A 16952-nucleotide genomic window follows, 5' to 3' on the forward strand; every position below is an offset into this window, starting at 1 on the left:
ATGCAACGCCAGCACCCCGTCCCCACTCCTAATCGTGGCGTGACACCGGCTCGAGCGGCTGCGTAGACTATTCTACAGTTGAACCTCTTTTCAAGGGCCACCTTAGGGACAGAAGAAAGTGGCCGTTGTCGTTGGAGCCAAGATCACTGTTGTGGTATAATTTTATCCTTGGTTTTAAAATATATTTTCCTTTGCATCAAATTCATTATGAAACCACAACACCACTATTATTTTTCTATTTGTTTTTCTATTAGAGAAGCCACACCTTACCGCACCATATCGGATGCAACTTCCAATCATTGTTCTACTACGTATAAATTTCTGTAAATTTGTGCTTTGTCCAAATAGACCTAATAAACCCGATGTAGACTAGTATTCTGGGTCAGTCCAAGAACCGTAACTAAATACCTTCACTCGTTGATTTACATAATGAAAATGTTTTTAAAGATAATTACCCTCTTTTCAGGATGTCTACTTCTTCGTACGATTTCAGAAGAAAAAGAAATTTGCGAATCATCGTCGCTTCCCTTTGGGTGCTTGCATGCGTCATTGTGGGCCTTTTTCTTGCCTATTGGTTCACTAGGACAAAACCTTTGGAAGAAATCAACCAGAATCATCCATCTCTAGGAGGGCCATACAAGCATGCAGCCGTGGCTTCGGACGCTGGACCGTGTTCTCACGTTGGCACGGACATCCTTCAAAGAAACGGTTCGGCTGTTGATTCGGCGATTGCTACGATGTTGTGCGTTGGAGTAATCAATATGCATTCCACAGGGATCGGAGGTGGTGGCTTCATGCTTGTGTATAATCGGAGTAGAGCGTCGGCTGAGGTCTTTGATTTCAGAGAAACTGCTCCAGAAAAAGCCAAGGAGGATATGTTTAAAAACGCTAGTTTTAAGGAAATTAATAGTAAGTGTGCACAACTGTTTCCTGGGGCAAACGTCAATCCCTTTAGCCTTGTTCACTGACTTCATTCAGGCAGCGGGGGAGAGTTTTGGGTCGCACTGTTATTACTTACCAGAGGGTAGACTATCCAGAGTGTACCCGCGTGTACGTTTTTTAAAGAAAAAAATGAGCAATCACCCTCAATTGTACGTCAACAGTCAGTTATAACAGTTTCATCGTTTTCTCCGTTCCTTCAAAGGATTTACTGACAATTTGTTTGCGAAATATACTATGGCCGCGACTAAACGTTCCACCGTATATCAAAGTTATTTTCGCTTGAAGTACGCACCTTTTTAAAATGATGGAAATATTGCTTAATACGTTAAATAGTCCTCCCTTCCTCGATTGCATCAGCAGAATTGAAAATAACTTTAACCTGAATTGAATTTTGTTTATCCACGAAGCACTAAGGAATTCTTCTGAACTCGCTTAAACGTGTCCATGCTTTTCAGATCGAATTTGAATTTGGAAGTGTGTTGATTTTTAAGGAGAAGGGAAAACCGGAGAACCCGGAGAAAACCCCTCTCAGACCAAAGGGGAGAACTAACAACAATTCAACCCACACATGGCGTCGAAACCGGGATTTGAACCCGGGCCACATTGGTGAGAGGAGAGTGCTCTCACCACTGCGGCACCCTTGCTCTCCTAGTCAAGACATGGCACGAGGGCCAATTGTCATGAAGACAAAATAATGACTAAATTTGTTACCATTGTGGAATAGATTGTATGTTGGTATGCAAGAGGCCGGGTTACCATATTTATAACGTCAATATGAGTGTCCTATCTTGGGAAATTACTAAGAAAATTTGGGGACTGCATGTCCTCTGATTAGCTAAGTTTCGTGTCCCTGCGATGCTCAGCAGAAGACAAGAACAAGTTGACCGATTGGTTGTTTATTTGTAGAAATTTGAATTTTGAAATAAAATCGAGGGGTCCCCATACTCGTTAAGGAGCAGGAGCAAGTTGCCTGTACGCAATGATTCCTTAAATACCAATATGATTATGTTTACGAGTACATGATTTTAACTCGTCTACGACGATTGCTTCTTTTTCTGTCCTGAGAATTAGTTTATATTTATTGTAGAGGAAGAAAGTAACCACTAGAGAAAAAACGATAGGACACCATACTTGTTTAAGAGAAAATGAAAATTTGCCTCTTTGGGTAGCTCCAGTCTAAGACAAAAGTCGCCATGTTTTCATGCATTTGTGCCAATCACGCTTGAAATTCTGCTCAGCGCACTGCAATCCTAAGGAATAACCTTAAACGCTTTTCTCCCAAGGCACGTTAGCGACAGGCGTTCCTGGCGAGGTTCGCGGTTACTATACAGCCTGGCAAGCATATGGACGGTTGCCTTGGAAACAGTTAGTCCAGCCAGCAATTGATAAGGCCAAGTATGGATTCCTCATAAACCCTGCGCTCTACAAGACCATGTTGAAAGAGAAAGACAGCGTCAAAAAAGATCCTGGATTGAGGTAAGTTTAACTACGATTCAGGGCTTTTATGGGTATCAAGTGACCCACGGTGACAGGAACTATTAATGAAGTCGTATAACTGTAATAACAGTTCTGTTGGGACACTGAAAACGTAATACTTACTCATGGCAAGTTCGATCTTTCGTTAGCCTGCGTCAGAGACGACGTAATTTAACCCCTGTTAGTAATGTCTGCCAAGCAGCGCCGAAATCCTTGTTCTGGTCCCCCACGGACTCGACGAATTACCGGAAATGCGTTTCGAATTTCCCTTCAGTAGCTTGATTGGCAAATCGACAATGGTCTTTTTAACAGCCCAATCATGGTGCGTACTCAAATCCTGGCACACTGGTGAGGGTCCAGAACAAGAATTTAGGTGCTGTTTGGCAGACGGACTGAGCCAGAAGTTTAGTTCCGTCTGTGCCGCAGGCCATCCTTCGTGTTTCGTGTCTGTCGTCCCCAGTGTTTTCCTGTTTCATTTCCTCTCACCCGGCCACCATCCCCTTGGATTTAAAAAGGAGTATTAAGCCCTTGGGACTAGGGTACATTTTTTTCTATTCGATTTTATCTCATAACCCAGTTACTAGAACCTAAACTCTACTTTCTTTTTAAAAGTAGGAGGCTCAAATATTTTATCATGTGTTCTTAGGGAGATATTAACTGATAAAGACGGAAACCTTAAAAATTTAGGAGAGAACATTACCAACCCACAATACGCGAATACACTCGAGAAGATACGTGACGACCCCAAGAGCTTTTACAAAGGATCACTGGCCGAAGAAATTGTACAAGACATTCAGAGACGGGGTGGGATCATTACTTTGCAAGATTTACAAGACTACAAGGTCATCAGAAAAAAGGCGTTAGTAAATCAACTGGGTGATATAACATGGTACACAGTGCCACCACCATCTAGCGGACCGGTGATAACTCTGATATTAAACATTCTGAAAGGTAGTTTCGGATATTTCATTTGTACATCTGTTTTGTACGGTCGTCCCTTTTGGGAATGGCCTAATGTAATGATATGTGTTATAGTCGTGAGCTCTAGACAAACTCTCTTTTAGTCTAGCTATCCATCAGTCAAGAGAACAAAAATTGTGACGTCAAGTTCCCAGAAAAACATGCAATTTTAGAAAAAGACGATTTCCGCAGTAGTTTAGAACTTAGGAGCTAAGAAAGATTTCTGATTTGATTTTATAGCCAGTTTTTCGCTTTAATTACTGCTGAGCCTCCGTTAAGCGGCAACCCTCTATTAAGCGGCCAGTAATCAAAGTTTCAAGCGGTGGCCACCATCCTTTGGCCATCCCAGTGATAGTTCCTATAGTTGTCACCTCCATTAAGCGGCTACCAAGCGTTTGATACACTTAGTTTGGCTTTTTCGAAAAGAATATGATAATTAAAAGGAATATTATAATAATCAAATATGATGAATCTTAGCTCAAACTTTAAGGTCCTCAAGAAATGCCGAGGGAAGCTTGAGTGTTTGATCTTCGAAATGCTTATCATCAGAAACAAAAGACCTACATTAAAAATGCTCAAGCGAACTCCATCCGGGCGAAACTTTTTATTTAATTGTTAGTTTGCTCCATTTTCACGCCTCAATTTAACTTTACATATTCCCGACACTTTCTTTTTCAGTATATATATCACCAATTCATGCTAATTTTCCTTCGCATTTGATAATGATGACATGGAGTCATCGAAAGGTCGTGTTACTTTTTTATCGTTGATTTTTCTTTCAAAAAGGAAATATTGTACAAGAAAAGAGGTGAAGCTGATTGTGGAACAGTAACTCCACACCCGTCGTGTGTATAATCTGCTAAAGATTATACTAATTTATGAAGAGTCATACGTAAATTAGCCTGAAATTCGTCGGATTGCTTCGGGTCGTTTTCTCCTCTCAACAACGTCTGAATCGACCGGCGTCAATGCCGTCCAGTGACGTCACTCACTACCTGAAAACCGGGTAGTAATTTTGATTGGTTGATTGTCTAAACATTCGCATAATTATGTGTAATTATGAAAAATTTTCGCGGGATTATCGCTTGATATTCAGCGGATCGCATCGTCCCTGGTATTCTTTCGTTTAGTTCTAACATTTCGATAAACTTTATCTTGATCTTAAACAGCAAAATTGCCCTTGCCTTTGAAATTGAAATGCTAAATTGAACTGCGAATGAAGAATAATTGCGGAGAGTCGGTAGGTTTTTCATTTAGAGCCGCTTTGTGGTTTCGGCGGCCGGTGATTTTGTTTACGCGAAGTTTTCTGAGATCAATGTTATAATTCGACTTTCTTGCTATTTTTACCGTCAAGTGTAATGATTCTGTTAGCTTTTCTTTCTTGTCTCCTCGTTTTTTTTCTTCGTTAAGGACCAAATAGCTTCTTTTCAATTAAAGCAAATCATTGTGTTTTTGAACTAAGTGTTCCGTGTGTGTGTTTATTTCATTGCGTGATTGCGACCGAGTTTGATTATAGAATTTAGTACAACCGGTTCAGCGTTGTACTGCATACAGTTGATAGTTTGAACGTTAAACATGAATTACGATCGAAAAAAATAAAGCAGTTCTGTATCATGCAGACATTTCCAAACAATATTTCTCGGTTTGCCACTTGAAAATCGTGTTTTACTTTTTGCATGAATTAAAGCAAAGGTCAAAGAGTAGTGACGTCACTGGACGGCATTAACGGCCGCTCGATTCAGACGCTACTGAGGGAGAATAACGACTCGAAGTAATGAAATTCAGGCTATACATAAATATAAAAGATAAAATGTGATTGGTAGATAAAGACAGTAGACGGAATCGTATACATAGGTTAGTTCAAAAATACAAATAAATAAAGGACGCTTTCCAAAAGTCAGAACTAGTCGGCCATACGGGTCATATTTTGAAAATGAAATAATTTATTAGTGTTTTCTCGAAATTTTCGTTAAAACCCATCGCTGCTATGCGTATTATTTAGGAATTAATTGAACTGGTTGAATAGTCCAGATTAATATTGAAATTCTTCTTACGACTGATCTGGTGTGGCCTGTCAGTTCTGACCAATAGGAAACGTTCTTTGTCTCGTACAGAGCTTAAAAGCTAATACCCTATGGACATCCTTGTGTTTCACAGGTTACAATATGACGTCAGAATCACGTGCCAGCACAGCCAAGTCTTCCCTGACATATCATCGCATAATCGAGGCTTTTAAGTTTGGTTACTCATGGAGAGCAAGGCTGGGCGACCCGGCCTTTGTCAGCGGTATGAGCGAGGTTGGTAAAATAACGACAGATGTCAGTGCCATGTGTTCCTCAGTCTTTTTTTTTCTTTTCTGTGTCGTTTGAATTCATTCCTCTGAAATAGAACCTGTAGGGGGATTTTTGTCAAAGTTTACCGATTGGTTGTTTAAGCTGTGGAACTTAATTTTGGAAATAAAATTAAGGAGTCCCCATATATACTCTCTTAGGAGCAGGATCAACTTGTATATAAGCAATGATTCGTTAAAATACCAATATGATGAGTATGCTTTAAACATGCTACCGCCAATTGTTTCTTTTCTTGCACCGGGAATTAGCGTACATTTATTCTAGAGAAAGAAAGTTACTGCTAGATGGAAAAAAGATAGAAAAAGAAAATGATAGTTCACCACACTTGTTTAAGAGAAAATGAAGATTTATCTCTCTAGGTCGCTCCAGTCTTAAGACAAAAGCTGCCATGTTTTAATGAGGGCGTGCTAATCCCGCGTGAAATTATGCGCAGTGAGGATGTGCACTGCAGAACTAAGGAATAACCTTAACTATTTTAAACTATTTTAAATGCATATTTGTTTACAGGTCGTTTCCAAGATGACTAACCAAACGTTTGCCGAGACATTGCGACAAAAAATTTGGGACAACCAAACCCACAGTAACGCTTCATACTACGGAAACTTTAGGTTTGCAAAAGACTACGGGACTTCTCATCTGTCTGTTTTGTCGCCAAATGGCGATGCTGTAGCCCTGACGTCTACCATAAACTACTAGTAAGTATACGCACTCTAAGCATGACATCATACGGAACGACACGCAGAATTTCAATTGTATCTCCCTCTCCCCTCCCCTCCTGGTATCTCGTGCGCTAACGTAACCGGCCATATAAAGAGCGAGTGCTTGCCTTGTGTATGGAGTGTGAAAAGATCGAAGCAAACATTATTGGTTAGAACTGACCGGCCACACCTTGCTGAATTTGAGCAAAAACATTTTCAACTTTCAATACCGGGAGCTACACAGCGAGGAACAAAACTCAATCGGTTCCCTTAGTTGCTTGATCTCTTTTTTTGATGCTCGTACCCGGCCAGAGGTCACTGTAAAGTGTAAGTAAAGTACCGTAAACTTATAAGCCCTCCTAGTTATAGGCGTATCTACCTGTAAACAAAAAAATGCACCGGGTTGTAAGCCCCTCCTCTAGCATGTATTGAAATGAATTCGTTTTTTATGAAGTTTTGAATCTTAAATTTAAAACACTGCTATGTAGCTCTGTTCGTGAAATGCTTTTCCTAGTCCGGCAGGAGCGCTCAACCCGGAGCGAGCAACTCCCATACAAGGCCTATGTCACAGGGTTTTAACGGACCGGTATACTGATTTTAGACACTTTTTAGGGGAATTTTTCTCGCGAAAATGGAATCTCCGCCACGTCTATATCAACGCATTCGAAGTATAAGATATCAAAAAGGAAAACGTAACGTCATTAAAATGTAAAAATTCTCATTCTTAGGACTGTAGGTTTTGCTGACTGATTTGTGGGACTTTTAAAGATATTATTCTAAATTCGCGCCAAAACCGTTCTAAAAATAAACTGGTCCGTGAAAATGTGGTGACACGAGTACATGGACGTTGCTCGCTCCAGGTTATGGGCCCCTGGTCCGGTTGTAAGCCCCCTCGGATATAAGCCCTCCTAACAGACCCCTTGCGAAGTTGTATAATCCCAGGGCTCATAAGCAGAAATTTATGTTATTTAAGCTACAAGGGTGCCTTAAAATTGGGCCAAACTCGAGTGCTTTGTTGCCGTGTTAACTGATTATTTTGACAGCTTTGGGTGTAAATACCGTTCAACTAAAACTGGAATTACCTACAACAACGAGATGGGAGATTTCTCGACTCCAGGCCAGCTCAACCCTGATGAGATCGAACCTTCCAAAAGTAACTTTATTAAACCCGGAAAAAGACCTCAGTCCTCCATGAGCCCGGTCATTTTCACGGACAGAAATGGCCGAGTAAGACTGGTTGCAGGAGCCTCTGGAGGACCGTTGATTACCACAGCTGTTTCTCTGGTGAGTTACATCTGCCTACAAGTGAGTGCAACCTTACAGCGCCGTTCATAGAATTCTGTCAAATGGTTCGCGCCATTCCGTTTGGGAAGCTTTAGAAAGTATGGGCTGTGATTTGAGGCAATGCAATCTTTCCACTCTTTTTAAGTCTGTTCAGCTGAATTGGATATAGTTTGAAGCTGGTCGTTCTCCCACCACGTCTACTTTTATTTAAGCAATAGACCACACTTTCTACGGGTTTACCGGCGTGATAACCCACGCGGCCAGGCGGTCGAAAAGCTTGTAAATCACTCGCCATCGGCTCATGATTTACAAACTTTTCTCGCGTTCTCCCAACATCCTAAGTAGGCTATCACGCCGGTAAACCCATAGGAAGTGTGGTCTATTGCTTTTATAAATTAACGCATGTTTCAGTTTTCTATGAGTTTACCGGCACAATAAACCATACTTGAGGTTTTTAACCAATCAGAACGCGCGTACTATCTTAGTTATTGCCCCCGCAGGGATTTCTCCCAGAAGGCGAAATCCCGAGGAGGCACTCCAGTAGCTCGCGCGTATATTAAGGAAAGTACTTACAGTTGAAATATACAGTCAATATGCCAGAAAAAAATCTCGATTTGCTTGAACAGGGGCCTCGAGGAATCGGTAGGTAATGATGACGTTTCTATTGTTTGCGTCCGCAAGTACGAAATGGTTAGGATGACGTAAAGACAGAAAATCCCGAAGGGACCACTTAGGTAGATTTTGTGACATTTATTGTGCAGTCATACTTCGATACTCGATATTGCGATACGTGTTATCAGTGAGATTCTGTGGAGCAGTTGTTTTGAAAGTTATGGACCAAAAGACACTCGTTAAGCGCAGATGAAGTTATAAGGTGCTTATAACTGTGTATATATGAACACTTGGAGAGTTTGCCAGACACGAGTTCAAAAATCTTTGATTGGAAACCCATCCTCGGAGACCCAGGGGCAGTCAGTCGGGTCGGGAGAAAGGGCAGGACGAAAGTTTTCAAGTATGGGCAAAAGAGCCCCTGGGTACCGACTCTCACCGAGCTATTTCCAAAAATTCAAGCGGATGCCGGCTCCTGATTGGGCACAAAAAATGCATGTATTATTGTGCCCAATCGGCGAACAGTTTCTCCTGAGTTCTTTTCGTGAGTTCATACACGACGGCTATTGTCTTACCACACTTGCCCGGTTCGTTCACCAAGCTTGTGCGTGCAAGGGAAACTTTCAGTTTGATATAAAATCCCCATCTGATTTCGAAATACTGTCTGCCCGAAAAGTAAAGACGCTTTAAATCCAAAAATACAAGCTTGAGCTTACAACAGGTATTCACGCTTGCATCTGTCACGTCTTGCGTAAATATTAGGGTGTTTTTAAAAGATACCACGACGACTGACAACCACGAAAACGTCGCATGGAAAAGGGAATTCACATTTTTTCAGTTTCTATCGTGATTATTCCAACTCGCTTACTTTGTCAAATGCAAGCGAACTCTTCTGGAGCTGAATTTCTATCAATTTTATCCAAGTTCATGAAGAGAATGAATTTTGTCATTGCTTGTTTACGTCCTTCACAAAACATGACTGATTAGGCATTTTCAAGGAAAGTCGTGCAGTTGACGGCAAAGAAATGTACAAAAAAGTGTGACGCACGTGCAAAGTTTTTTTGTTTGCCTTGTCAAGCTAATTTGCTTATTTGACTTTCTCGTCGCCGCCGCATCTTAAACTTCCTATGATTTACGATATATTGTGATGAGTCAAAAACAGAAATTGAATTGCTCCTGCTGATAGCATCCCAAACGTTTTTTCGACTCATGGGTAGTTCCTTCGTTTCTGGTTAGGAAAGTAGAAAATAAAAGTTTCCCTTGCACGCACAAGCTTGGTGAACGAACCAGGCAAGTGTGGCGAGACAATAGCCGTCGTGTACGAACTCACGAAAAGAACTCAGGAGCAACTGTTCGCCGGTTGGGCACTATAATACAAAGCATTTTTTGTGCCCAATCAGGAGCCGGCATCCGCTTGAATTTTTGGAAATAGCTCGGTGAGAGTCGGTACCCAGGGGCTCTTTTGCCCGTACTTGAAAACTTTCGTCCCGCCTTTTCTCCCGACCCGCTTAACTGCCCCTGGGTCTCCGAGGATGTTGGAAACCTTGCCAGATACTCTTTCTCTCTCTTTGACCGGAATAAGACTCAGTCCCAAACAAGCAAGACGAGTGAACAAAGGCTAGCTTATCACTAGCAGAACGATGGACGATTACAGAAATCATTTGAGAAATTCGCCGACAATCAAATTCTGTGCTGATTTATTCCCTGCTCACAGATGTCCTTCCGCTATAAAGTTTAAAATAAAACTAGAATGCGCGAGCGTGAATTGATCAAACGTCCTTTTAATTCCTAAGGCTTACTTTCAGGCAAATAAAATGAACTGAATGTAAAAAGTGAAAGAGAAATAAATTATTCTCGAAACTGAGAATGTTTTTTGATCAAAGCTGTGTAAATCGAACGAAACCGTTCAAAGAGCTGCACAACGAGCAAGAACACTATTGACCGACAATATACAGAGCAGGGGCAGCTGTAGTGTCAACTGTTACTAGTTTTATAAAGTTTTATGTTTATGTACAAGATTTCCACCCCGGTGGCTTATTTAAATGGTAAGCTCCCCTGGAGATTTTGGGCTACAAACCAGAATATCGGACAAATACACTTTACCATTTGATTTGCCTTTAAAAATCAGTTTTTTCTCTCAGTCTTCTTGAGGAAGAGCGTTGCGTGACCACGAAGGCGACTACTAAGGCTCTGTTCACATGGAGTTGGTTACCTCAGGTAGGTGAGGTACAAACCCGCCTGTCTATATAATCTGTCTTATGGTCACCCTGCTTATCATGTAAACGTGATCAAATTGCAATGAGAGATTAGCGAACCTTAGCAACCAGAACGTTGACGTCCCAGAAGTCAGACGTGGCAACCGAAAGTTGATATTTTCTCTCTCTTGGTGCTCTGACTCCACAAATTCGTACAGCGGGAGTTAAAACATAGGCATTCAGATTCGTTGTGTGAGACAGAAGCGTTCCATCAAGCGAGACATCGAACTTCCCGTTACCCACCTAACCGCGTTACCTCACCTACCTGGGGTCCCCCATGCCCTAAGAACACTTCGCTAAGGAAAGCAATATAATTTTACAATTTGCAGGCTGTTATAAATGAGCTTTGGCTGTCACGTGGTATTTCCAACGCGATTGATTATCCGCGAGTTCATCACCAACTTTTTCCAAAAACAGTCATCATCGAAGAGCCTCCTTACACCATCTCCCGGGGAATTCAAGATGGTTTGCGAGCCCGCAAACACAATATTACAGTCGAAGATGCCTATGCCGCTGTACAGGCAATAGTTCGAAATAAGAATGAAGAAATTTATGGTAAAAGTGACCCAAGAAAATATGGATGGCCTGATGGATTCTAATATTAGAATATTATTCTTTAGTTTAATTGTCTAACCTGACATTGTTGATCGATATATTTTGGATCTTTTCAATACCGAGCATTTCTTCCATCCTTAAAAAGGGAAATTGTAAAATATAACTAGACGTTACAAATTGTAAGTGTAATATAATGCTGCGAGGAGCATCCTCGGAGACCAAGGGGCGGTCAGTCGGGCAGGGAGAAAAGGCGCGACAAAAGCTTTCAAGCACAGGCCCGACTGACTGCCCCTTGGTCTCCGAGGATGTGCGAGGAGATGCTGGCTAGTAAAACATCATCTGAGAAACAATGAACTGACACACACTTGTTGCTAATTACAGACTCTTCATTGGGTCAATTAATAGTTGTTGGATAAAGGACTACAAGGGAGTCCTAACATCAGGAGTTCTTTGTGATTTAGGTCTTAATTGGCCACTTTAATTACAGTCCTACGAAAATAATGTGAGAAACTAAGCACAGGACACCCAAAAATTAGCTAATCGCCTGAGGATTCGCAGTAAAAATGTAAACAGTTCAAATATATCAGTTTCAATACGAATTTATAATTGTACGTTTTAACAAACAATTTGGGGAAAAATTTTCGGCTTAAGTTAGTCCGCAAAGCTCCGATGCGTCTTTTCAGAGGCAGCTGTGCCGAATATACGATAAAATTGTGTAGGATGAGTCACGCGCGAAAGGGACCCCTTGCGTGGTAATGGAAGGATTTTTATGAACTAAATAAAAATTAACATAAATACAAGGAAGAATTGACGTAATTTTTATTTGTTGGCCTTATTTTTATTTGTTGGCCTTATTTTCTGGTAGGAAGTTGATCGAACTTAAGTGGCCGTTGCCGTTTTGAAGGGCTGGTCGTTGTAGAAACGTCAACTTAGTGAATTTATTGACTATTCGCCTGAGATCAGGCGCTTTTTTTGAGAAAGACATAATAGAGACATAGGTAGGGCACGTTCGCTGGCTAGATATGGGTTGAAGAGAGATGGCCATTTCCTTGGAGGGGAGGCCTAGGGCCACTCCATTATTTGGCCTTCATCGGGTGTGTGCCGCTGCAGGGTATGGTTTTCAGCGTCTTGGAACCTTGATTAAACAGGGTATACATTTTCACTATTTAGTCTTTTTCGACAAGAAGCCATAATAAGTGTGAAGGTTGGCTGGCGATGAGCGGTTTACATTTTTGTGGTACCAACAATTTTTTTTTCAAAATATTTAATAGGCCAGTTTGATAATGGGGTGATGAATGGTCCATTAAAATTTTTAACTGCTCGCAAAATTTAAACGAGTGCTCGCTTGCTCGTGCTCCCCAAATTTTTGCATTTGCTCGCATGCTCGCTCTCTTGTGAATCGTTCTTTGGATCAAAGTAAATGTAATTCTGTATGGTGCTTAATTCCTATAAATATGGCTATCAAGTTCAGTGGAAATGCACGCGATAAATGACAACGATAAATAATAAATTAACTAAACTAGCTATATATGGCAGGAACCCTGTATATGGTTAAAAAGAGAAGATATTGCTACCTTTAGTTCATCTGAGTTTCTCTACCAGCTTCTACCGCTCTACTCACTGGGCTTTAATTAGGCCGTGTCAAGAGACTATAAAGGGGACAGAGAGGGCATCCCCCACATACACCCTATTCCATAGGTAATTCGTCTCGAGTTATTTTTAGAATCGGGATAAAGTTACCTCGCGCGAGGCATGGATGTTTCGTGGAGGTTTCGCATGACCAAACGCCGTGCAAAACATGTCGGGCGAGAGGCAATGAAAGCGTAAAAAGATCGAGAGCATTCCTGAATATTGAAGCGAAATGAGTCGGCGCTCACCTGGGAAAAAGGAATCGCTGGACTCTTTGATAACCCGTGAAATCAGTTTAACTCGAAGTTGTCGTAACCTCAGTGCTTTAATAAAATGATAATAAAATAATAAAATGGTCTATTGAAACCGGTCGTTTGTACAATTAAGGGAGGACGACAACTAGAAAGTCAAAAAAACAATAGGTTTAATTAGCAAAACAACAACTTCGCACGTGCAACACACTTTTTTGTTCATTTCTTTCCCGTTTTTGCACGACTACGACGTGAAAATGCCTAATTTTGCGTTTTATGGAGGACGTAAATAAGCAACGACGAAATTTTATTTCTCTTTCTGAGCTTGAATATGGTCCCTTGAAATTCAGCTTTAGGAGGGTTCGCCTACAATTGACAAAGTAAGTGGGTAGGAATAATCGCTATAAAGACTGAAAAAAATAAACATCAAACCAGAAATTGCTCTCTTCAAACTGTAAATTATAAATGATCCTGAGAGAATATTCAGTGTGTTAAGGATTTCCCTGCTCTACTGTTAGCTCTATACAAGAGAGGAAGGGCGATTCTTTTTTAATTTAGGTTTCGCTGACACAGCTTTCGCAGAAATCTCGCTGTAGTCGTTTTCGTCGACAAAAGAAATAGCAAAATCGCTCTCCGCGTCTTCCCCCATTTTGTTCTGCGTCATTTCGTGAAGGACGCGTGGCTCTGAGCGTGGGTCATCCACGCGGAACACATTCGCGCTATGTGATTGGCTGTTGTCTAATCCCCCTTGAGATCTGTGGTGTTAAAAATAACTCGAGACGAATTACCTATGGAATAGGGTGTATATGGGGGATGCCCTCTCTGTCCCCTTTATAGTCTCTTGGCCGTGTTTTCAATAAACACGGTTTGGAAGCTTTAGGGATTCTTCCAGAAGAGATTGTTCTGACACGAGGATCTTGTTCCTCTCCAAGTTCTTCTTCATGCACATCAGTCATGTCCCGTTTTAAAATATTTTCTGTTTTATTTTAAAGAAAATGATTTCCATATGGATTGCTGCAAGCGGAAAATATAAGAAGTGCTCGCTACTCGCGAGTTGTACTCTCTAAACTGCTCGCAGCTCGCAAAGCAAATTTTTTATCCCTGCTCGTGCTCCCAAAAAAAACGCGGTGCTAAAAGACCATTCAGCACCCCTTTTAGTAATACCAAAATTCATACTTGATTCCGAGGCTGAAAGGAATGAAATAGAAGAAATGAATTATTCAGCCCAGAATCTCAATGCAATTTCTTTTGTTTAGTACCCCTCAGCCCCGAAGTCTAACATGAATTTTGATCTTTTGATAATTCGAATTAAACTCGTCCGTTCCCAGTGATGTTGGTTTGAAAATTACTTAACCCTGCACACGAACCGAAACGAATCAGGGACGTAAAATAAGGTCTGTTGTCTTAAACAGGGTAGCGGAATGAACAATTGTACTTTAAACAGGTTCAGGGCTTGAAGGCCTCGGCGACACACCTATTGAATGCCCCCACCCCCAGGGGAATTTGTATTGGAGGTTCATCTGTACTGTAGCACATGAACCCAGTGCTCTATTGACTCTGTAGACTGTGTTGAACAGTTATATTCTATATTAGCTACATTGCCATATCAAGAACAGTGCAGTTCTTTGAAGCATTAAAGAGCATAGAAAGACCGTGCCGTGCAGGGGATTGCCAAGGAATGAATGTTCATGTTTCTGCGATTCGGGCGAAGCTTTATGAGGGTCTCAATGGGGTGGTGGCTTTTACGATTATCGGCTAAAATTTTGGCTCTTTTACGGCTATCGGTTAATTTTTTTCAGTTACGGTTAACGAAAAAGTTAAAAATTAACTTCTTTTGTTTCAAAAAGTTAAATATTAATTAACCTGTATTTTTTTGTATCTTTATCAAAATAAAGGTCTTCGGATCATCTCGGGATGAAATAAGCTATTCTTTAGAAAAATTTTAACATTTGATAGATCATACTTTTTATAAAGTATTGCACTTCTGATATTATTTTAAACATAGAAATGTCAATTTAAAAATAATCGTTGTGAAAATGCAAAAGCAGACACGCGAACGCCCAACTCAAGGCCGGGGCGCGACATTCATTATAACAGAAATGGCCGTTTTCACACTAGAGAAGGATTATTCGTGTGAGACGGGTTATCCGTTTGATGATTCGCGTCAGATAGGTGATACGTCTTAATTTGCAATGGAATAGTTTTAATTTTGAATAAACAATCCGCCTGACTTTTGGAGACAGGATTATCCGTTCCAGATAGCCTGTGTACAGCCGCCCCCTCCCCTCAGAAAGCTGAAGTTTAAAAGGGCAACGGGAGTCAAGCAGCAAGTTTACGACTTCAAGAACGGAAACTTTGATGATCTTAGGGACTCTCTTTCTAAAGTTCCCTTCGAGATTCCTGCGTCAGCTGACATCAACGAATTTTGGGACAACTGGAAGGCCTTGTTCCTATCCGCCGTAAAAGATCACATACCGATCAAAACAGTTCGCGACACCAACTCTCCGCCTTGGATTGGCACCGAAGTGCGCCATTGGATTCGCAAAAAATATACTGCCCTGAAAAAATTCCGCCTGAATAAAACTCCTGAACCCAAGCGAAAACTCGATCCGTACTTTAAGCCAGACCGTCAAGGTCTTGGTGAGAACTAAACACCAACGATACTTGACGAAAATCGAAGCATCCTTTAAAGATAATCCTAAACATTTCTGGAGCTATCATAAAGCTTTTCTGGGTGGGCGATCTGACGCTAACCTGACGATCTCATACAACCACGAGGTAGCTGAAACCCCTGTAGGAAAAGCTGAACTTTTTAATAAATATTTCTGCTCTGTCTTTCTCCCAAAATCTTATGGCCTCAACAACAGTGAATATATTACCAGCTCTTCTATCACTGATATGGAAATTTCGCAAATTGAGGTGTCGGTGGATGAAGTAATGGAACGCTTGAGTGAACTAGACACAACAAAACCATGTGGTCCAGACAAAATTCCAGCTCGCCTGCTGAAGGAGTGCAGCGAGCAAATAGCACCCAGCTTGTGTTCCCTTTTTAATCACTCTCTAAGCATAGGTCAAATTCCTCGTGAATGGAAATCTGCAGATGTTACACCTATCCACAAAAAAGATTCTAAAGAGGCTGCAAAAAATTATCGCCCTATATCCTTACTCCCAATTGTTAGCAAAGTTTTGGAGCGCTGCGTGGGCAATCGATTTCACGATCATTTGAAAGACTTGATAAGTGTACTGCGGCATGGATTCCTCCCAAATCGTTCTTGTGTAACTCAGCTTTTGTCAGTCCTACACACAGTCGGTCAGTCCTTGGATAATAACATTCAGTCAGATATGATTTACCTGGACTTTGCTAAGGCCTTTGACACTGTCGATCACAGCACTCTTCTGGCAAAGCTGAGGCTTTACGGTGTAAAAGCTCAGCTGTTCTGCTGGTTCAAGGACTACCTAACTGAGCGTACATAAAGGGTGGTTCTTGAGAATGCGGCTTCTCCTTGGTCTCCTGTAACCTCTTGCGTTCCGCAGGGGAGCATTTTAGACCCCCTGTTGTTCACTTTGTTCATAAATGATCTGCCTGACGAAGCTGCTTATGGCGTGAAGGTTACACTCTACGGCGACGACACCAAGCTATACCGAAATGTTTTGTCTGCAGAACACTGTGACCTCATACAAGACACTCTCTCTTATATGCACGTCTGGTCGCAGCGCAATAATATTAGATTTAATACGTCCAAATGTAAAGTACTAACTGTGACAAGGAAAAAGACTCCGATTGCTTTTGACTACACACTTGATGGCACAGCCCTGACACGCGTTTCAGAAGAAAAAGATCTTGGCGTCATCATAACTAGTACGCTCTCTTGGGACTCACACATCCACACTATCACTGCGAAAGCAAACAAGCTTCTTGGTTTGCTTAAACGGACTTGTCCC

At 41.3% G+C, this 16952-nt stretch overlaps 1 protein-coding gene across 1 annotated transcript; it reads left to right on the forward strand.

Annotated features, from left to right (window-relative positions):
* The first annotated feature begins 472 nt into the window (after window positions 1-472).
* LOC140952235 (glutathione hydrolase 1 proenzyme-like) lies at window positions 473-11280 on the forward strand. The gene is made up of 7 exons (XM_073401665.1): window positions 473-909; window positions 2226-2418; window positions 3065-3369; window positions 5536-5675; window positions 6237-6424; window positions 7471-7711; window positions 10905-11280. The coding sequence occupies exons 1-7, from the start codon at window positions 738-740 to the stop codon at window positions 11172-11174; spliced, it is 1509 nt and encodes a 502-aa protein (XP_073257766.1). The 5' UTR covers window positions 473-737; the 3' UTR covers window positions 11175-11280.
* Window positions 11281-16952: the final 5672 nt, after the last annotated feature.

Source organism: Porites lutea, chromosome 11 (genome assembly GCF_958299795.1).
Source record: "Porites lutea chromosome 11, jaPorLute2.1, whole genome shotgun sequence".
Taxonomy (NCBI): domain Eukaryota; kingdom Metazoa; phylum Cnidaria; class Anthozoa; order Scleractinia; family Poritidae; genus Porites; species Porites lutea.

What these genes read in the sequence shown, in the direction of transcription:
- LOC140952235 (XM_073401665.1), top strand. Translation starts at nt 738, where the DNA reads ATGTTGTGCGTTGGAGTAATCAATATGCATTCCACAGGGATCGGAGGT. An exon ending in GATATTAAACATTCTGAAAG is followed by an intron (nt 3,370 to 5,535) that starts GTAGTTTCGGAT and finishes TGTGTTTCACAG; the next exon opens with GTTACAATATGACGTCAGAA. An exon ending in TTACCACAGCTGTTTCTCTG is followed by an intron (nt 7,712 to 10,904) that starts GTGAGTTACATC and finishes TACAATTTGCAG; the next exon opens with GCTGTTATAAATGAGCTTTG.